This window comes from Brassica napus, chromosome A2, assembly GCF_020379485.1.
Source record: "Brassica napus cultivar Da-Ae chromosome A2, Da-Ae, whole genome shotgun sequence".
Taxonomy (NCBI): domain Eukaryota; kingdom Viridiplantae; phylum Streptophyta; class Magnoliopsida; order Brassicales; family Brassicaceae; genus Brassica; species Brassica napus.
This window is the reverse complement of record NC_063435.1, coordinates 29,438,729-29,461,946: the sequence shown is the minus strand read 5'-3', so window position 1 is coordinate 29,461,946 and position 23,218 is coordinate 29,438,729. Positions and strand designations below refer to the sequence as shown.

General features: G+C 39.7%; 2 protein-coding genes and 1 pseudogene across 2 annotated transcripts; 1 reads left to right on the top strand and 2 right to left on the bottom strand.

Annotated features, from left to right (window-relative positions):
* Nucleotides 1–9,889: 9,889 nt before the first annotated feature.
* LOC106426320 lies at nt 9,890–13,045 on the top strand (annotated as a pseudogene).
* A 3,744-nt stretch (nt 13,046–16,789) lies between these two features.
* Nucleotides 16,790–18,190, bottom strand: LOC125589281 (LOB domain-containing protein 37-like). Its single transcript, XM_048761832.1, has 2 exons — nt 17,494–18,190; nt 16,790–17,425 (listed from the first exon to the last, which is right to left on the bottom strand). The coding sequence occupies exons 1-2, from the start codon at nt 17,675–17,677 to the stop codon at nt 16,884–16,886; spliced, it is 726 nt and encodes a 241-aa protein (XP_048617789.1). The 5' UTR covers nt 17,678–18,190; the 3' UTR covers nt 16,790–16,883.
* A 2,666-nt stretch (nt 18,191–20,856) lies between these two features.
* LOC125589231 (zinc finger protein AZF1-like) lies at nt 20,857–22,856 on the bottom strand. The gene has a single exon (XM_048761738.1). It carries the CDS (start codon nt 21,921–21,923, stop codon nt 21,216–21,218), a length of 708 nt encoding a protein of 235 aa, XP_048617695.1. The 5' UTR covers nt 21,924–22,856; the 3' UTR covers nt 20,857–21,215.
* Nucleotides 22,857–23,218: the final 362 nt, after the last annotated feature.

Sequence of the window (23,218 nt, the reverse complement as noted above, 5' to 3'; positions counted from 1 at the left end):
AGACTTTATATCTAATAAACCTTACAATAATAATGATTCGATCGCGATGATAATTCTGATTAAGAAATAACGGGGAACATCTTATATGGTGCTGAGCTAGAATCACATGCAACCCAGACTAACAAAGCAACAACTCCAGTTGTCTTAATATATATTTATAACTATGCATTATAGAAAGAAGCATGGTTATTAAGATTTATAAAAATGTAGATATGCTAAAATAATTTGAAGTAACAGACTTTTGAGGGAATAATTAAGGAAAGGGCGAATCAGAATCTGAAAATAGGTGGCATGTCGTGGGTCCGATAAGCCTTGCGCTTGCAGGAGAAAACTTAGCCGTTGATGTCCTTTCGAACTGTTCAAACTTCAAACTGTATACGCACACCAAATAATTTAATGTGCACACTACCACAATCGAATAGTATGTCGATGTAGCACTTTAGGATCGAATCCACAGAGACCAACGGTTACACTTTATCTTTATGGGATAAATACTTAGCTAAAACAATATGGGGGTTTTAAGATTTAAGGGTTTCGTGAGAAACAAGTAACAAGATTAATTAAAGTATTCAGATAACTAAAATGCTAGCCTAGGGTGGTTTGATAGGGTGTTAAACAAGTGTGAACCAAACAATTATTCAAGTTCGATTAAAGACCAGTCTAGAACTCGGATCACTCAAGTAGAACAGCCCACTGTCGTGGAACTGCCCCTTATGCTGATCGATCTTGATACTTAAACTCTCGTTTAGATCAAGATGCGACAGCAAGCAATAGAGATCAAGTCCGATATGTTCACAAAACACCCTAATATCTACTTTCGCTGATTAGGGATGCAATGCTCATTCATGTTATGTCTAGCAACCTATAACACTTTTGATGAATAGATTAAACCTAGAATCAGGCACTAAGTGGTTAACTTGATGCAAGCCTTAAGAACAACAGTGAATGAAGACAATCGATTTATAACTTATTTATGTCAAGCTCACGGATCTAACACCCTAACACCCTAGACTAAGCAAGCTGACTACTCAGCCATGAAACAAGAACACACAGAGACAGAGACTGAATAAAACATGTGTAGATAAAATAGAATAAGGGTTCAGGGGGTTCTTCTCTATGGTGAGAGAGATGGAGCCTTCTCCCTTTACAAAGTATCAAAACACAAATCTCTAAAGGCTCAAGTCTGGTTCCTTGTCTCAAAAACAGCATAGAATGATAAGAAAAAACAGAAAAAGAAGATATATCAAAGCCACAGGCGGCTGGGAGAGAAAATAGAGAGATTAGGCAAATCCCGAAATAGGTTGTAGTTTCCTTAAAAATATCTGCCGCTGGAACAGTCACTCGGAACAGTCACTCGGGTAGCTCCGCTATCCGGAACAGTCACTCGGGTTGCTCCGCTATCCGGAACAGTCATCAAGACTGTTCTGCGTAAAAATCACCAAATTGCACTTTTTGCTGCCTCTTTTGTTCCAGCTAGTCCATCTCCTATCCAATGCAACTCCAGACCTGTAATGACTCAAAAAGGACTAGGAAGACTCGATAAAGACTTGAAAACCAATTGAAAAGCATATATACAAGATGTATAAAATACCATATATCACCATCTCCAATGGGAAGGGAACCCTAATTGGAGTTCTTAATATATGTATTATATATTTTATTTTTTTGTTCACAACCGATCGATTTCATTAATTAGCTTAAACCAAAGCCAGTAGCCTCTTGGTTTAGGCAAAAGTCAACAAGAGCTTTCTTCGCTACAGAGTCTTCGAAGATTAAACACTCCCTACGACAAAATCTAGAAGAAACTGAATCAAAACAATCAGAGAGACGATATATGTCCGATATTATGCCATGAAGGTTGGAGAAGCTCGATCCCTCTGCAATCTACGTCACCAGCTGAAGGGAATCGGATTCAAAAAGGACAGATCGCATCTGTAGGGAGATTGCATGTTCCATTGCTGCGCGAATTGCTAGTCCTTCAGCCACGAGGGACGAAATCACAAACGTTGTAGATTGATTGTGAGAGCTGATTTTCTCATTCTGATTTTGGTAGAAACTCCAAGCTAATCCAGCCGCTTTATGCTCCTGTTTCCACGCTGCATCTGATCTGCATATCACTTCAAACCCATCTCTTACTTGTGGATGTTTCTTATGCTGAGAGGTTAGTGCTACTGTCTGGGCCTCCAGCCATTCTTTCGCATCCACAATAGCTTTTGTTAGTGTCTCTTGTTCAGAGAAGGATCTTTTTTGAAAGATTTTTTGGTTTCGTGCTGACCAGATTGACCAGAGGATCCAAGGTGCTAGAGGACAAATACCCATGCCCACGGGGGGAAGTGTTACTGCTTGTAGCAGTTTTTTCCATTCAACATCGAAGTTGTTCTGAGGCGATGGTGTGAACTCTCCAGAGAAAAGTATTAACTCCCAGACCTTTTTTGCATATGGACAGTGGAAGAATAGATGGTTTATAGTTTCCTCTCCATCACAATGAATGCATTTAGCCTCTATGGTGATCTGTCTTGCCTCTAGTCTGTTTCCTACTGGTAGTGCTCTGTGCTTGATTTTCCAAATGAATAGCTTGAGTTTTGGAGCAGTCTGAATTGTCCACACTTCTTTCATCCATTCTTGCGAGAGATGGGTTGTCGTGGTTTCTGTTTCTGCTCTTTTTTCCATAGATGAGTGGTAGCCTGTCTTTGTAGAGTAGGTTCCAGAGTAGGCATACTTGCTTGTCTTCTCCCCCCCCCCCCCCCCATTTGCTTGGTTTGATGCTTAGGATGTTGCCAAGGAGAAGTGGGAATGATCTTTCAATCCTTTGTTTATCCCATTCCTTAGATTCCATAGAGATCAAATCCGCGACTTTAAGGTTGCATACACCCTCTGGTATAGGTCCCATAGGACGTTCTACTTCTGAGAGAGATAGCCAATCATCCTGCCAAGCGAGTACCTTATCTCCGTTTCCAATGGCCCATCCTAGATGCTGTTTTAGGAGATCTCTTCCTATAAGGATTCCACGCCAGCCATGTGAACAGCTCGCAGGAGGTGTAACTTGGAGGAACTCTTGATCATGGAAGTACTTCCCTTTGAGAACCCGAGCTAGTAGACAAGAGGGTGATTCCAGTATGCGCCAGCTGAGTTTGGCCAAGAGGGCGTCATTGAAGCACTGTATATCTCTAAAACCTAAGCCTCCATCTTTCTTAGCTCTTGTCATAGTATCCCAAGTTACCCATGACATTTTCCGGGTTCCGGTATTTGAATCCCACCAAAACCTAGTCAAAGCCGACTGTATTCTCTTACACAACGAGAGTGGGAGTTTAAAACATTGCATGGTATGGTTGGGTATAGAGGAGAGGATACTCTTTAACATATATATATATATATGAATCTTAAAAAAATCCTTACCTATAAAATTTCACAAAAATTATGAATCTCACAATTACTTATATATATATAATATATATATATATTAAGAATCCCACCTCCATTAGAGGTCTCTTAAAACTGACCCAACAGGATCTGATTACCGTATCTACGAAACACATATAAAAGTGACCAAATAATTCTTCTATAGGTAATGATAACAATTATTTCTAGCGTTATTTATTTAAAGGTTTTCTGATTAAATGTTTCTGGACCGACTTTATTTATCTAAAAACGAAAAATGATTATCTTGTTGAGTTTGCATGTTATGTCATATTTAAGTTAATACAAGGCATGTCTTAAAGAGTTGGACGTTTTGTGTTAATTTTATCTTGTTGAATTTGCATGTTATGACTTCTTCTTTTTTCTTGTGTGCACAGTTTGCATGTTATGTCATATTTATAATTGTGTAACGGGAACAACATCAAATCCACTGCAACTCACTTATCCTAATTCAATGTTCTTTTATAATAGCTAATTATACATAAGAGCAGATTATGAAGAGAGCTGTACTTGGGTTAGTATATGGACGTTTGTTTTGTGCAAGGTTATTATATTTTGTTTTAGAAAATAGATTAAAAATCTAGCCACTAACCTTTCTTTCATTATATTTTGTCAACCTAACTACTATTGATGTTTATTAATGTGTTGTATATGATAATATGTTATATGTGAGTATGCGACAACATATAACATGTGACAACTAGCTACTAATTTTATTTCTAAATCCAAAATAAAGAAACAAACGTTGGAGAGAGAGGCACACGTTGCCGGAGAGAGGAGGGGCAATGGCATGGAGCCTTGGGTTTGATCGGCTCACTCGTTTGTGGAGTGCTCTCACTCCTTCCTCGGAATTTGTTTGTAAACATTGAAAATCAATTGTTTATTATAAATGGGTCGGACTTATAACAAAATTAGATTAGTATATGGTAGCCTTATAGAATGAACGATCGAGAGTTGTGAAGAAGAGGAAGAAGAGTGTCTTTCCTTCTTCGTAGGTTGATCTCGAACCAAACAAGACACTGACTCCTGCAGTCATGTCTTGTGGCGCAGCGTACGAATGGGTGAACGGTCGATCTAAGAATTTAGGGTTTTTCGAGACATGTTCTTGGATCGATCAAGAGTTTCTTGCGATAGCTTCTTGAGACCAACTTCCTGTTTGATGAATTGAATCGAATCGAACAAGGGATAAAAGCAAAGCTCTTCTTTATAAATCAAAACGTGTCTAACAAGAAACATAAAGCTCTGTTTATATATCCATCCGTTTGGACAAATCCCATAAGGATAAGGATATTATAAACCGTCATACTAATTATAAAAGCCCAAAACGAATAATAAAAGGAATATTGTAAAAACCGAAATCATAAGACAAATGAATTTGAATATTCAAGTTGCCGCTGAAGGTGATGATGCCGCTGCATCAGGTCCCCTGGGGTGAGGAGGATTCGACCGCGAATCAGAGGGGACGTCGGGTGACTTGTACGGAGAGAGGTACCGGATATTAAAGACGTCAGAAGTGGTGATGTCAGATGGTAGCTCCAGACGGTAAACATTATCATTGATCTTAGAGATGACACGAACTGGACCAATCTTTTTGGACTTGAGCTTATTATAAGCCCGAGCTGGCATGCGATCTCGCGTAAGATGAACCCATACCAAATCATCAGCAGCGAAGACCAGACGGCGACGAGAAGTGTCCGCAGCTGTTTTGTATTTGGAGGAGGAGGCTTCCAAGAGCTGAGTAGTTTGAGCATGAACCTCAAGGATGTTGTCAACGAAAGTGGAAGCATCACCATGAAGATGCGAGCGATCAGGAAGAGTAGAAAGATCAACCGGTCCACGAGGCAAGATGCCATACACGACGTGAAAAGGAGAGAAACCCGAACTTCGATTTACCGCGCGATTGTGCGCGAATTCAGCCTGAGGAATGCGAGAGTCCCACGTTTTCACTGCATCCCCGACCAAGCAACGCAACAGATTACCTAACGAACGATTGGTGACCTCGGTTTGCCCATCAGTTTGGGGATGATATGCTGAACTCATATCCAAACTAGTATTAAGCAGCTTCCACAAGGAACGCCAAAAATGACCAAGAAAACGAGAATCTCGATCTGAGACGATAGAAGACGGAAGCCCATGTAACTTATAGACCTCGCGGAAAAAGAGAATAGCGACTTGAAGAGCATCTGTAGTCTTTTTACAAGGTATGAAGTGAACCATCTTGGAGAATCGATCAACAACAACGAAGATAGAATCGAACCCTCGCTGAGTTCTTGGAAGGCCGACTACAAAATCCATACTGATATCTGTCCAAGGTTGAGTTGGGATAGGTAAGGGCATATACAATCCCGCATTTGATGTAGCACCCTTAGATTGTTGGCAAGTAATGCATCTTTCAACAAACCGCTCAACATCACGTCGTAACGTGGGCCAGAAGTAGGACGTAGATAAAAGATGCAACGTTCTGTCACGACCAACATGGCCTTCTTGATGGATTTCCGTGATCAATTTAAGCCGCAGGCTGCATTCAGGAATGCACAGCCTATTGTCCCGGAACAAGAAACCGTCGCAAAGAGTATAAGGAGAAGGAAGACCTGCTGTGGTGTCGGTGAAGATCCGGCCAAAGAAAGGATCTGAGGCGTAGAGGTCAACAAAGGAACTAAATCCAAGGACCGTTGTATGCATTGTAGTAAGAATAGAATGGCGCCTGCTCAAAGCGTCCGCGACCCGGTTGGAAAGACCCGAGGTGTGCTTAATGACGAACTTAAATTGTTGTAGGTAGGCGATCCAGGATGCATGACGCGACGAGACCTTAACCTGCGTATGGAGATGTTTCAAAGCATCATGGTCAGTGTAGAGAACAAATTCTCGATGAAAAAGGTAGTGTCGCCAGTGCTTGATCGCTTGGATAATGGCATAAAACTCAACGTCATAGGTGCTGTAGCGGAGACGGGAGTTCGATAACTTCTCACTAAAGAAAGCAATAGGTCGATTGTTTTGACTTAAAACTGCTCCAATACCAGTTTTAGAAGCGTATGTGTGTAGTTCAAAGACAGCATTGAAGCTCGGCAGAGCTAAGATTGGCGTTGTACAGAGCTTGTTTTTAATGATGTGGAAAGCGCGATCCGCTTCCGGAGTCCAGATGAATTTCCCTTCGCGTATGCAATCTGTAATTGGCGACATAAGACTGCTGAATTGAGAGACGAAACGACGATAGAAGGAGGCAAGGCCGTGAAAGCTGCGTGTTTCAGTGAGTGTTGTTGGCGTTGGCCAAGTTCGTATAGCTGAAACCTTACCAGGATCCACTGATAAACCTTGAGACGAGACAATGTAACCCAAAAATTGTACCTCAGTGACTCCGAAGGCACACTTTTTCGCCGTTGCATAGAACTTGTCGCGGCGTAACACGGTGAGGACATCACGCAAGTGATCAACATGTTCGGCCAAAGAGTTGCTGAAGATGAGAATATCATCAAAATATACGACCACAAACTTCCCAATGAAGGGCCGTAATGCTTGATTCATGACACGCATAAATGTACTCGGCGCGTTTGATAATTCAAAAAGCATGACTAGCCATTCAAAAAGACCTTCCCGCGTTTTGAATGCTGTTTTCCATTCATCCCCTGGGTTAATACGGATTTGGTGATAACCACTGCGCAAATCTAATTTGGAGAAGATTGAAGCTGAGCCTATTTGATCCAAAAGATCGTCAAGACGAGGAATCGGGAAGCGGTACCGGACCGTAATTTTATTAATAGCCCTGCTATCGACGCACATTCGCCAAGTGCCGTCTTTTTTTGGGATGAGTAACGCAGGAACGGCACACGGACTCAAGCTTTCGCGTAAGTAGCCCTTAGAGACAAGATCTTCCACTTGTCGACGAAGTTCCTCATGTTCTGTGGGACTCATGCGATAGTGAGAACGATTTGGTAGTGCGGCGTCAGGAACTAAGTCGATGCGGTGCTGGATGTCTCTGAGCGGAGGGAGACCCGAGGGTAGCTTGGTAGGGAATACATCTTCAAACTCTGAAAGGAGCGTAGTGAGTTGCGGGTGTGTCGATGGGGTCGTAGATGAGACCGGTGAGAGAAGTAAAATTATGACTAGTCCTGTATCTTTCATGAGAGCTTCAAATGGGGTCCGTTGGAGAAGAAGTACCGGAGCGGTCGGAGTGGTGAGAGATGCAGGTGTTGGTGAGAGAGAGGCAGGCGGGGAAGGTTTGAGCACAAAGTTGCGGTTATTAAACCGGAAACTGTAAGTGTTCAGGAACCCATCATGAAGAACACGACGATCGTATTCCCAGGGACGGCCAAGGAGGATATGGCAAGCATCCATAGGGACAATGTCGCAGTAAGTCTTATCATGGTATGAATCTCCAATAGAAAAAGAAACCATGGTGTGGCGCGTCACCGGGAAGTCGTTGTTCTGTTCCAACCAAGCGAGTTTGTAAGGAGTTGGGTGCGGTTCGTCGGGAAGAGAGAGCTTCTTGACTGCATCAGCGGAGATTACATTCTCAGAGCTTCCGGAATCAATAATAAAGTTGCATACTTTGCCGTTGATGGTGCACTTTGAATGAAACAGGTTGTTTCGTTGTGGGTTTCGAGGAGAACCGTGAGGAGCCAAACATGACCGGCGAAGCATCAATGAGGTTCCCGTATCGGCAGCGAGTTCTTCCACATCTTCTTCCTCATCGTAGATGGGCATATTGTCCTCGTCTGGTTGTTCGTCGAGAAGAAGTCCACGGCGAGCTCTATTTGGACAAGCTGATTGGCGATGTCCGGTTTCGCCACAAGTGTAGCAGCGGAACCCTCCTGGCCGTGTCTGTCGTTGAGCGTCAACAGGCACAATAGCCGTGTCTGTTTTTGGTGTTGCTGTCTCGCTAGGTGTGGATGAAGATGCAGGGGCTGTTGACGGCGAACGAGTTTGTCGGTTGGAACCCTAAGCAGAGAACCCCGTACGGGTTTGTGCCTCTACTGTGAGTGCTTGTTGATGAGCTTCAGAGATTGTTTGCGGTCTGAATAAGTTTAATGTGTATTGAATCTGTTGGCGTAAGCCTCCGATAAACCTCATAACCAACTGTGACTCAGAGTCTCGAAGTTCCACACGGTTGATCATCTTAAAGAAGTCCGTGGCATAGTCATCGACGGAACGTGTGCCTTGCCGTAGGTTTTGGAACTTCTGAAACATTAATTGCTCATAGTTATATGGCAAAAAAATTTTTTGCATCTCGCGCTTAAACTTATCCCAAGTGTGAATCTTCGTTTTCCCGGTGCGAGCTCGTGTAGTCTTGTTTTGAGACCACCATGCGGCAGCCCTATCACGGAATCGGATTGCAATAAGTGGAACACATTGATCCCGTGGTATATTTTTGAATTCCAGTATTTCCTCAACAGTTACAAACCAGTCGAGTAAATCTTCTGCAATCGTTGAACCATGGAACAGGGGTATTTCAAGTTTAAAGGATGATTTCCACGAAGGTTCATCTTTGTTGTCGTCTGAACTTGAGTCGTTATCATTATCCCCGCGGCGGCGTGCGTTCTGGCGGAGAGGAGCAAACGGATTGTCGTCGGCGTCGTTATCCGAGTCGTTATGGATAGAGACTTGGTCGTTGCGATCACGACGGTCACGTCGTACGGCAGGGGCGGTTTGTTGTGCTGTTAGGTTAGCAACAGCAGTTATCAGAGCCGTTACTTGTGCCTGGAGATCGTGAATGGATTGTTGAGTAGCAGGGGTGTCATCGTCATCAGCGTATTGCTGAGCACGAGTCTTACGAACCATTGTAGCGGGTTGAGAAGGATTCGGAGCGTAGCAGAGCTCTGATACCAACCTGGCGCAGCGTACGAATGGGTGAACGGTCGATCTAAGAATTTAGCGTTCGAGACCTGTTCTTGGATCGATCAAGAGTTTCTTGCGATAGCTTCTTGAGACCAACTTCATGTTTGATGAATAGAATCGAATCGAACAAGGGATAAAAGCAAAGCTCTTCTTTATAAATCAAAACGTGTCTAACAAGAAACATAAAGCTCTGTTTATATATCCATCCGTTTGGACAAATCCCATAAGGATAAGGATATTATAAACCGTCATACTAATTATAAAAGCCCAAAACGAATAATAAAAGGAATATTGTAAAAACCGAAATCATAAGACAAATGAATTTGAATATTCAAGTTGCTGCTGAAGGTGATGATGCCGCTGCATCATCTTGTCCCTCCTATGCTACGATCATGCGCTTATTTCGACGACTCCCTTTAATTTGTTTATTAGCTTTGATTTTCTAAAAAAGTTCCTTTAAATTTTCTATTTCATATTATTTTGACATAACATTTAAGAAGACTCCCTTTAATTTGTTTATTAGCTTTGATTTTCTAAAAAAATTCCTTTAAATTTTCCATTTCATATTATTTTGACATAATATTTAAAAAGACTCTATGATGCTTTAGAAAGGACTAAGATGTTGTAGTTTCCTGTTTATACACATGAATGTGTTATGTGTATGTGTGTGTGTTTTCACACATGCGTGTCTTTGTGTGCTTTGAGGTTAAAAAGGATATATACAAACACCGACATGCATGCATGCATGTAAGAATATATATTGTAGGTGATTGCTCCAAGGAGCGTTAAACAGTCGGTGTGGATTCTAAGATCGGAGATCTCGAGCTCCAGAGCCTTCGATAGAGCCGCTCGAACCGCCATGGCTTCTGCCACTAGTGGTGATCCAACAAACTCCTCTACACGGGTTTCTTCCAGTACGATAGGGGGGGTGAGCCTGAGAACATCCAAGCTAGTCCTGCTCTCTTTCTCTCTTTCTCCCAAGACGCGTCTGTGTGGCAGATAACCGCTTCCCCATTTTGTTGCCTTCTATTAGATGATGTCGTTTCCCTCTCCTTCTGCAACAAGGAGGTATGAAGTTCGATTTTTTGCTGCGCTAGATTCCATTCTTGTGCTGATGCTACTCCTTTTGTCGCTGTCTCCTCAGAGGTATAGCTTTTCTTTTCAAAGACCAGCGTGTTTCTTGAGTTCCATATTGCCCAGCAGATCCAGGATAGTACACTGCCTCTGATTCCTGTCGGAGGAAGACAGATCGCTTGACGGAACTTTGTAATTGCTTTCTCGAAACTGTCGTCATCCAATATATGTGGACCTTTAGCCAGTGGTATTTGTTTCCATACCTCTCTCGCATACTGGCATTTGAAGAAAATATGCTCTTTTGTTTCCTTTTCTTGGCATCTTATGCAGTTGAAGTCTGATCCTAGTCCACGTTTTTGCAGGTTTTCCCCTAAGGGGAGAGCATTCTGTATGATTGACCACAAGAACATCTTCATTTTGGGAGAGAAAGATCCCCTCCATACATCTCCCAACCAATTGAAGTACCCCGGGTTTGCGTGTCTTGTCTGTTCTAGAGGCCGTGAACAGCAGAGTTATACCCCGATCTTGTTGAGTAGACTCCTGAGGGCAATGGGAGCCATATGATTGAATCTTCAGCTCCCATCTTGCCTGGAGGGAGGCACTGGATTTGGCTTGCCAAGAAAGGTAAGACTTCTTCAATTCTCGTTTTGAGATGATTACAATTTCATAATAAAAAAAAATTACAATTTTGAACTTTTGCAAGGTTCGATTGATTTGATCCATGGACATATATGAGTTTAACCTAGCAAAACTGTACAACTACGTAAAGATGGACATGGTTGACAACAATAATAAAAATGGACATGATTAAGAATCTTTTCTCATCACAAAAACGACTCCTCCACACTCCTAGCCAGAACGTAATACCGATAAGAACTTACGACAATTGGAGGCCGCAAACAGGATAACTCCCTCCAGGTGAACATAATCCTTTGATCTTCACCGGTGACGGACTACGACCAAACCACCCAAGACCACCGTAAAGGCCACTCCAGATACTGAACCTTTTGCTTCTCTGAACCTAAAGGACTCAAAAGCTCGGATCTAGTAGAAACCACAGCGTCGAAGACACTCACGGACTCCACCAAAGCATTCCCCGCACCGCTACAACAGCGACGAGAAGAGACCCGTCGAAACAGACCTTCAGCTTGTTCAGATTCACGACCACCAAGCCTAGAAACCATACAAACTACAATCGAAGAAGAAATATGATAAACCCCAGACGAAATGGCGCGTTTAGGTCTGGTTCTCGCCATGGCTCTTTGCCTTACCATCTCTGTGTTTCCGGACACAACCACTGCTCAGCTCAACACAATTTCTACGGAAAGTCATGTCCTAATGTTGAAGCTATTGTGAGGAAAATTGTCCAACAAAAAGTCAAAGAGACATTCGTTACTATCCCAGCTACTCTCCGTCTCTTCTTCCACGATTGCTTCGTTAACGTAATGCTCAAAACTTTTGATAGCTTTTCTTTATTTGCATTCTATAATATGGGTTACTTACTTACTTACATGTTGCTTGTTATATATAGGGATGTGATGCGTCGGTCATGATTCAATCAACGCCTAACAACAAGGCCGAGAAGGATCATCCAGACAACGTGTCTTTGGCCGGAGACGGATTTGATGTTGTGATCAAAGCCAAGAAAGCTCTTGACGCAATCCCAAGCTGTAGAAACAAAGTTTCTTGTGCTGATATCCTTGCCCTAGCCACCCGCGATGTGGTTGTCGCGGTGAGTTATATAAAGTCATTTATCAATCTTAAAGAAACTATAGACAAAACATTCTCCTTAATTATAACCAACAAAATGCACAAGTGTACACGATATATAAAAAGTAGCTTTTTGGATGTGATTTAGGCTGAAGGACCGTCGTACCCGGTGGAACTCGGAAGGCGTGACGGTTTGGAGTCTACAGCTGCCAGCGTCCACGGAAACTTGCCAGGACCAAATGATAACGTTGACAAACTCAACAAGCTCTTTGCCAAAAACAAACTTACTCAAGAGGATATGATCGCTCTTTCAGGTAATAATATTAACATTAAATATTGATATATTTCACTACTTCTTAAAGTGAAAAGTGAGATTCCTAACAAATTAAAAAACATTATTTAGATCATCAAAATACATTTAATTTAAACCTTTTCAAACTTCTCCATGCAGCGGCTCACACCCTCGGATTCGCCCATTGTAGCAAAGTATTCAACAGAATCTACAACTTCAACCGCACACATATCATTGATCCAACTCTAAATAAAGGCTACGCTAAGGACCTTCGATTGGCTTGTCCCAAGAACGTTGACCCAAGAATCGCTATTAACATTGACCCAATCACTCCAAAGAAGTTAGACAACATTTACTTCAGGAATCTCCAACAAGGCAAAGGACTCTTCACTTCCGACCAAGTTCTCTACACCAATCGTCGCTCTAGGCCCACCGTTGACTCTTGGGCCAAGAACTCAGCTGCTTTCAACGCCGCCTTTGTTAAAGCTATGACCAAGCTTGGCCGCGTTGGCGTTAAAACTGGACACAATGGTAACATTCGTCGTGACTGTGGAGCGTTTAACTAAGAGGGAATACAGAAAATTTGAAATTCTGTTTTTGAGTTTTTTTCTTACAGCATTTTGATTCTTGACCGATTACGATTTTTTTGTTTTCTGTTTATTTTTGCTTCTTGTATTATTCACAAACATAACAATTATTATATATATCCTTGTTTTATTTCTTTTGGCTTCAATATTAATTACCTTATTTCTTCTATGGAAGTTGTTTAACAAATCAAAACCTAAGCATCCAAAATCAGCACAATAATTAAATCCCAAGACATATTTAAACACAAAATCTAAAGATGTTGTTCAACACAAACTCTGTAATTAAAGAATCAGATATACAGTGAAACCTCTATAAATTAATAATATTGGGATTACATAAATATTATATTTTTTATTAATTTATAGAGATATTAATTTATGGATATACTAATTGAACAAAAAACTCAATTTAAAACTATAAAATTATATTAATTTATAGAGATTTTTAGTGTATATTAATTTATAGAGTATTAATTTAAAGAAGTTATACTGTATATAGTTACAGAGTTATCTTGTCTGAAAACCTGCATGCAAATCGGTGTAGCTAACCGGAACGTCTCAAGCTTTGCAGCCCAATCTTCCCCAAGTATCGACATTTTGACTCTTTCATTTGCTTGCATTACAATCCTTACTATACCTCCGTTTGAGTTGGACCAATACTCTGAAGTCAATGAAATTATAAACCTTAAAAACGTATATTACTAATTACGTAAGTAAGATCCGACATGTGTGGAAGGGAATCAACAAACAAGAGATATAATCAAATATTAATTTAATTTCTCTTTGTTAAAAGTATTTATAGTGGATGACGTAATACCGTAGACAATACAAAGTGCGTGGATTAGGAGATGAATTTTAAGGGTACGACCAATAAAATTGTTGAAGGGGCATATGTCTCTTGGACTCTCCCACGACGATGGATCGCTTATTTATTCTGATAAGTAGATATGATAACATTGAACCATATAAAGCTAAATGTAATTTAAGTCAGCAAGTGGGCTCGGAGGCGTAAGGTAAAGGAAAAGGACATAATGTGCCCTACCAGGTCCAATTACAACTACGGCTTTTTACATCCAGCACGAGTCATTCTATCCGTTTCTTAACATTATTTATCTGACTTCAATTTGTATCTTGAGGAGACAAGTCGTTGATCATATCATCTTTGGCTATATAGGTGGAATGGACGGAGCAGCTGGATGATGACATGGGAGTGTGGGACCATCCCTGACGTTCCCCAATATCGGTGGAGATAAATCCTGGGATCAGGGACGAAGTGACAACAACATTGAGCTAATCTATTGACGACAACAATATCTCGTATCGTATTGATAAGAACTGAAAACAAAATGAAATAAATGATAGAATGAACAAAGCCTATTAATTCCTTGAAAATTCGAGCTAGCTAGAATGTGACTGTTTTTTTCTTATTTTTTTTTTTTCCGTCAATACGTTTTTTAATACTAATGGATATGGACCAAGCCCAGAAAATTACAATAAAAGCCCAAAAATAAAACCCAACACGATAACCAAAAGGGCCCAAAAACCACCGGCCCAACTTGAGAAACCCTAATCTCCAAACCGGCGAGAGAGCAGCCGCCTCGAATTTCAGCTGTTTCGATGCGAGGCCACGTGTTGCCATCCTCGACGACGAGGGGACACGTGACACACAGGCGTCTCATCTCCACCACCTCTCATCTTCGCCGGAGATCCATCCTTCGGATCTCTCGACCAGACCGGAGCTCCGCAGCTCCACCAAACCTCACCGCAAGCATCTTTGGGCCTCTACAAACGGAAGGGATCGATCGCCACGGCGAGATCACCTCCACCATCGTTCATCACAACCACCCAAAAGGAATCTCGCATGCAACATAACCGTTTCCACCGGAGAGCTTCTCTCTCCTCCGACACGCGCACAAACAAAAGCTAAGACTAAACGATGAGAAAAACAAAAACTAAAAAGACCAGACCCTAAAAGACTAGGGGACAAGATCCGGCGACGCGAAGCTGTGATAGCCTTCACCCCCCGGGAACTAGAGCCGAAGACGGCGGAACTAAGGAAGCTTCCCCGCCACGGATGCAAAGACCGGCGGCGACGGATCTGTGTGAGCCTCCGACTCCCGGAAACCAAGAAAGCACAACTTAACCCCCCATCCTTCCCGCAAACCGCGTCGTGACTCCAGAACCGTAACCACGGCGGTTGATGGCTGACCAAAGCTCCGAACGGCGGAAACCGGAAAAGGAAAGGAGGAGACAGGGACTGACGATTTATTCTGGAAGAAGAAAGGACTCCGGCGGCGGCACGGACGCTCACGCGCCGACCGACCGCCGGATCCCCAGAGTTTTCTCTCTAACTTTCTCTCTCTAACTTTCTCTCTCACGCGTTGGCTAAAGCTTTTTTCTTATTTCATTGACATTTTTATTTTGCATTTAAAATTCTGGTTCATTAAAAAAAGCCTGTGGATGTGTAGGCAATGAGAAACCGTGATTAGGAGAAACTGATTAAAATTATACTAAAAGTCATAGTAGTCAGAAAAAGCCAGTAAAGATGACATAGACCATCACTGCCTTTTGATTGCCATTGGGATGGTTGGCAATTTTTTATGGGGCATAGATCAGGATATCATTTTATCAGTTTACTTTTTATAAAACAAATGTATAAGTTTTGTATAATATATAAATATCAAATAAGAAGGAGTTCAATATAACAAAAGAAGTGATTGTAATAATGTTTTTGTGAGATAACATTAACAAAGTTATAAGCGAATAATAATATGAAGATAGAGAAAAAAGGAGTGTGTGTTTTAAGTATTCCATGGGTGGAGGAAGAAAATGGCTCTTTGCGTCGTCCAAAAGCCCCCTCTAAAACAAAGGGCTCTGAGTCATGTGTGCCTCCTCTACTCCTCTCCAACCATTTGGTCCAACCACATGCTTAGATATTGCATATCCATCTTTATTATTTTAATATGAGTATATGTACGACACAACTATTTTATTTGTTTCGATCTTTCTTTTTCGAAAAAAAAAAATTTAGTTTATTTAATGTGCTAGGAGCCTCTACTAAATATATTGTTTGAGATTTTTATTTTTTTTACAGAATTTAACTTGCGATGTAGTATATACATCAGTATTTTACATGTCAATTTTTTGGTAAACATTAAATATCCAACGAATCAAACATGACATATCACATATGCACATATGCGCAGCAGCATTATGTTGATCAGTGAATAATGATAACTACTAGTTTAAAACTGAAAAATATTGGGAAAGATATAATGATAACTACTAGTTTAAAACTGAAAAATATTGGGAAAGATGATGAACAACTGGTGAAAAGTAGTAATTAGCTCGAGTTTATTCTATATATATACAACAACTCCAAACGAATGATCAATATGTTGTTTTATTAAGGGATATTTATCCCACATTGGAAAATCAATGAGACATTAAGTAATATATAAAGGGTTAGGGTCAATCCACTAATTGCCAATTGGTTTTGAGTTGGAAGCCCATAATAAACCCGAATCTAACATGGTATCAGAGCCCAGATCCTAATAAGTTAAACCCCTAATTAATATTAACCCTACCCGACCGGGTATATAGGTCGTAATTGACTCGCTCGACCGAGTATAACTGTCTTAAAGTTCCGAGATTTCTGGCCGATAAGAGCCATCATCTCGAGGAGGGGTATTAAGGGATATGTATCCCACATTAATAAACCCGAATCTAACAGTTATCGTGTCATGAAGTGTGAAAATAGAGATGGATTATCATTTTTTTTCACTCAAAAAAAGATAACATTGGTTAATTAATACTATAGGATGCAAATACTCTTAATACTAAATATCAACCGAGAGAACAAAACTGCATAGCTAACTCGTCGGTCCAAATATTTTTGTATCCACGAAAAGAGGGAAAGACAATGTGTAAAATTACATTTTTAAACCCTAATTAAAGCAGAGAAAGTTTCCTTAAACAAAAAGGTTAAGCAGCTGTCTTGTTTCTCCTCCTCCGCCGTTACCGTAGCGTTCACCTGTTGCAGTGGCATCCCAAAACGACGTCGTGGTCGCCACTGACTCCTCAGAGTTCATGGACGGTGTTCCTGATCGCTGCCGTGTGGGAGAAGGCGTTGTTTTAGTGGATAAATTAGGGTTTAGTGAAAGATCGAGCTCGGAAGAATCAACTCGCTTACGCTTCTTGGCAGAAGAGTCCAGCGTAGATCTGGATCTTGAGCTTGAGAATCTAGAATGATGGTAGATGTTACGGTCGCTGGAACCATCATTAAGGTTCAGCATTCCCGTGCAGATCTCAGACCCTTCTTCCGATGGAAAGCCGGCGAATCCACCGCCGTGAGCGAGAAGCTCCGGGATGGGTCTCAAAGAACCGCCGCGAAGCACCGTCTCAACCGCAGCTTGGCAGATATTCCAGTTACCCGTCCACAGCATTCCTATAGCTCCGTTGACTGGATTCACTGTTCTCCCACAAGCTTCGTATAACAAAGACTGAAACAGAGCTGCGCCAAAAAAAAGATTAGAAAACCTGAGGAAAAAAGTGTAATATCGTTGGAGATCTGTTAATTACCGGGACGTTGAGGTTCCGGTACGGCGGAGATGAAAGACATTAGACCGGCGCGGCCGAAGAATTTAGCGACGAAGACGGTGGCGTGTCCCTGAGCGTCGGCGGTTTCTATCCATTGGATACATGGCCTGAGGATGCAGTTCTCGCTGCAACCTTTTCGGAGCACACGGCAACCATTGCAACTCATTCTTTATTTCCGACAAGATTTAACTAGTTTCTTTGCTGAGTTTTGTGACTTTTTCTAACTTTTAATTCTCTTTCCGACAGAGTCTGTCCAGTTTGTTGCTGATGTCTTGGAGAATCTCCAAGGAAGAAGAAGAAGATTTGCTTTGGGAGCAAGAAAGTGATGTTTGCACAGAAACAAAGATAGATGACCATATATATAGACATAAATAGTATATATTAAAAACCCAAGTTGGGATTTAAAAGAAAAAAATTGAATAATAAAGAGCTAAGAGACATATAACTTAGGAAGGCAAGCGTCCTTGTGCGTGAGGCTCGCCGCCGTAGAAGATTCTCAACCTTACACCATATTTTTATATAATCTTTTGAAAATTTAACTACTGCTCTTTGTCCCCAAAGAAAAAGTAATAGACTACATTTTAATAATCTGTGTGTGTTTTATAACGTTTTTATGAAGTTACCCTTTGAGAGAGGGTAGTCAAGATTCCAAGATGCTGGGTGTGAGCGGCACCATGTCTCCGCAAAAAGTCGTGTCTTCTCTCAGCCATTCATTTAAAAAAAATATTTTTACGAGTCCTTTTCCCAACGGGTTAGGAATCCACTAATCATTCTTTATCATAGTAGACGAGGGTAATCATAGGTAAGTAATCGATGAAATTTGCAAAAGGGCAATAATTGGCTTCCATACCTGGTTACTGAGTGGGTGAAATAATAATATAACATCTCACCATGGTTTAGGCTTTTTAGAAATCTTATTTTTTATGGAAGGCTAATCATTTTTGTATATGTAAAAGAAGATCACATGCAATGTAATGCAATACTAGGTAATAATCCGCGCCTTGCGCGGAATGTATTTATTAGTTTGGTTATTTTTAATAAAAATACATTAAATCTGTCTAATATGGATATTGGTTCGGTTTTAAGTTTTTTTTTTTGTTTTTAATCTTCTAAAATATAACTATTATTTTAAATTAATATTCATTTTAGTTAATTCGGTTAAAATTTTTGATTTTTTGGTTTCTCCGGTAAAAACCAAAAATTAATATTATTTGTTTATTTTCATGTTATGAATTTTAGATAGTCGTCATGTCAAACCAATAATTTCATATTATAGTTTCTAAATAGATAATAGTTTAAGAAAAAGAAAAGAAAATTATTAAGATAAATCATTTCACTACAATTTGGTCGGTAGTGAAAGAATCATTAAGAAAAAGTATTTCAACTTTAAAAAAATTTGATACTTCAGTTGTGGTGAATACTTAGCTATAAAGTGCTTACATCAATGTACACATGTATATGTATGTAAAAAGTGTATAAAAATAGTTGAGAAACATATAAAAAATATAGTTAACTAATATTAAATGATATTTTTGTTCAAAATAATACATGAAAAATGAAATTAAAATTAATTTAAAATAAAAAGATCTTGACATTAGTCAATCTTTTCATATAAAATAAAATAAAATTGTATCCGTAAATAGGGGTGGACAAAGATCGAATATCTGGATATTTGGAAGCATTCGTGTCGATTCGATCTTTAGCCACCTAGATATTCGGTGACTCGAATATCCGAAATATTTTAGAATTTTAAAGAATATCCGATTTGATCCGTAAATAAAATAAAATTTAAAAAGTAATTGAAACATTTAATAATAATATTTTATTACAAAAATAAAACATTATTTAACTTTTTAAATTCTAATACCTAATATAATAAATTTAATTCATTAAAATATTTAAAAACTGATATAAAGTATAATATATATAACATATATATATAATTCTTTACATATATGTATATATATGCATATAACAGATATATGTTCCTAAAAATATTGATATTTGTGATTTGCTTCTTCTTTGGATATTATATTTTAGTATTTGATTTGTTTCGTAGGGTTTTGGATATCCAGATGTTTTGGTTCAAATCAAAACGGATAACGAATCGAATTAAAATTTATGAATATTTTGTTCAATTTTATCTGTAAACAATAAAAATAATATATATATATATAGTTTGGCTTTTAATTCGTTATTTATTTTTATTCGAACCAAAAAATCCAGAGTTTTATTGGAACCATGTATATGAGTTATATTTAAAAAAAAACGTAAAGTACATAGTGTGAACACATTTATGAATATAGTGTGAACGCATTAACATATTTATTATCAAATCATTGTGAGGATGCCACATGTCAATTATAATGTGAATGCATTTATTACAATGCTTCTTCTTTAATATATAAGGGATAAGAGAGATGCATAGTTAATTAATCTAGTAAGAACGATTTAAAAGGACTAAAACTAAGGGATAAAAAAAATGTTAGGCTACTTAGCAAGAAAAAAGCGAATTCGCTTCGGAGGCCTACCTATAAGATTGTATAATTTTAAAAGAAGTTTTGTAATAGTCTAGTAGAAGTCTTCTTCTATTGTCATTCTCCACGCAGCTAAAGCGAGGCTCTGCATGCAAAGATGTCACGAGTGACGCACTGAACGTTTTCTTTTTCCCACGTATTAAAATAAAATAGTTGCGACATAAAACTAATGCGATGAACCGCTGTCGTTGGAGACTTCTATAAACAGCCTACCATAACACTGCTTTGATATATATGTCCATTTCTTAGTGGGCTGCAATTTTTATATTCTTATTAGGTCGGGCCATGTAATTCTGCAATCATCAGAGTCTCATCTCATGACTATTATGGTTATGGGTAACGAAGATAACAAGATTTTCCGAATTAACTTTTCATAAACGGAGGTTTATGGTTGTGAATGGGCCGTAATTTCAGACCAACCATCAATCTAATAGTCTTTGAAATTTAGATGTATATTTTTCTGAATCGAGTAATTCTGAGGTTGAAGGTTAACAGGTTGGCATCAAGCCAATTTACCTCACATGAAAAATATTTTAATCTCATGGTCAAAGGAAACGGTTCAAATAAAGTGGTAATATTGCATAGCCGAAGGATCTAGGTTCACTTGCATGCTGTAAAGAGTGTATTGTGGGTTGTTCCAACTCTTTAAATCTATGAAACGCTACAAATCATTTTATAACAGGAAACCATGATTATGTATTAATTGTCTTATTAAATAAATTAATTAATGTGGAGTAACAGATCACTAGGAGCTGTGAGTAACGGAATTCAAGTGGCTTTCCTTTGCTTGCGGAAGCAAATGAAGTACAGATTACGAAAAAAAAATAAGAAATTCAGTAAACTATTACAGAACGGTCCACTACATAATAACGTGTAAGATCCAATCATCCACACCTCTGTATTATTCTTTTTAATTTTTCTCTTTTGACAAAAACTATTTCAATATCTCAATTGTTTCCTCTATCTATAAACAAATCCAACAACAAATAAATAAACATTTCTTAAAAATAAAATAAAAATGCAAATGCGCAAGTCCACTCCAATCACTTTCATTACAAACTCAGTCAAGCTGAAGCAACTGGAAACAAACGACTGTTAATACTTCACCGTCCACTAACCCCACTCCTCTCGCTTGAAAGTTGACTTTTATAACGAGCCTAGTCAACGTTAAGATATCACAACTGCGACTTGATCAGCCGGTAAATTCAAGTCAAACCCCCGGTTGTCGCCGGTCGCGCTCTGTTCTGACGATCTTTCATCATCCACATAGCTGCCGTCACTGCCACCGACGACCTCCACGCTGTTGCTGCTACTGCCGTTACCGTTTCCGTTATTACCAGCGTCATAGTGACACCGTTTGTGTCCACCCAAAGCCTGACCTGACGAAAACGACTTGAAACATATCGAGCAAGTATGAATCTTCCCGCTTTGACTAACGCCGTTACCGTTGATAACGACGGAACCACCGTTGCTGTTACTATGACTGTTATTAGACTGCTCTTGGTTGATGGGAACGTTAACGTTGCTCGCCGGTTTCCGGTGACTCGTCTTGTGTCCACCTAAGGCTTGGTAAGAGGAAAACGACTTTCCGCAGACCGTACACTTGTAACCACGGTGGTCGGAGGACGAAGACGGAGGGAGAGGAGATTGCACGGCGGAGCCACGAGCGAGCATGAGGAGACAAAGAGCGAGATACTCTTCTTCTGAAGGAGCCGTTTCTTGATTCAGACGACTCTGATCAAAACGTTGTCGTTTGGTGCGTTTTCTTTTAGCCCATTGCTCGAGATTCTCCGGCTCCATTTCTTCGCGATACCGGAGAAGAGGCCGAGCGGAGGCGGTGGCTGAAGTCGGAGAATTGAGAGTCTCAAGAGCCATATAAATCTTGAGATGTGATCTTGAGGTGTTTAAGAAGGAGAAGAAAGAGTGAAGTGAAGTGTGTGTGTGATGTATTGTGAGCACGTCTTATGTTTGTGTTGTGTTGTGTTTTAGGAGTTGGTCTGATTTATATTTATATAACTTGTAGAATTGGGATTGAATGTGGGAACGTGGGTTATGAGTGATCAAGTGGTGCTGCTCTTGCTTTCTTCAATCCATTAAATTCCTTTATTTTAGTATAATATGTTGTCATTAATTTTGGAATATTATAGGATTTTTATTTTACCAAGTCAATGTATTGTTTTTAGTTAGAAATTGCCAAATTGTTGAGAAAAAATATCTAAGAAGAATAGTATAATGTATGTGTAAAAGATTACTATTCCAACACTTCCAAGTTCTATATAATAAACTAATAATGTAATAATACGTATAAAACGGAGTTTTCACCAATTGGTTAGGAACTTTTCAAACTTTCAAGTTGATTCTCACCCGTTTCCCGGTCGTTACACTTATTTGTTTGAAATTTAATTAAACGATTAGGAATGTAAAAGCTATGATTAAAATATAAGATTAGCAAGACAGTTGTTCTTTAAAGGGAGTGCCATATCTCCGGAGTTGTATTTAAAATTTTAAATCGAGAAAGAATAAGCTTTTGCCACTCTGGAGTGTAGTATCTTTTTACTCGTTTGGTGAGATGTGGTGGCATTAGGCCGTTGCTCATCTGGCACACCCTCATTAGTTAAAGAAGGCTGGATCCTTCTGGCGGCCCGCGTGGCGTAAGGGGAATGGTGAGACTTTTCGGTGGATAGTTAAAAGTCGGTACGAGTGACTTAAGGCCCACAGTTAGTTGCATCACTCTCTCATTATACACTATATCTCTGTTTGCTTGATCCTACATTTTATTGGCTTATTAGAAAAGGAAAAAAACAACAACTTGCTTGCAAGTTTTCCATTTTTTATTTGTAGAAATGATACAAACACGGTCGATATTCTCAAGAGGGGCATATTCTGAGTTATTGTGTGTGTGTGTGTGTCAAACTTTCCCACTAGGCAGTAGTCACCAACCTCAACCAGATACAATGATATGCTAAAACTAAAAACCAGAAAATTAAATTAAATAATGTGTAAAATAATCATTGGGCCTCGTTGACGAAAGAGGAGTACTGGGTCTTAGTCTTGTTGTTGCATTATGAAGTGGGCAGTGGGTCGTCGTTGCTTATAAGAGCCTACTCAGTCAATTCAACTGCCAAAACGCTTCAACGAATCTAGAACCTGTCGTTTCTGCATGCTGAAGA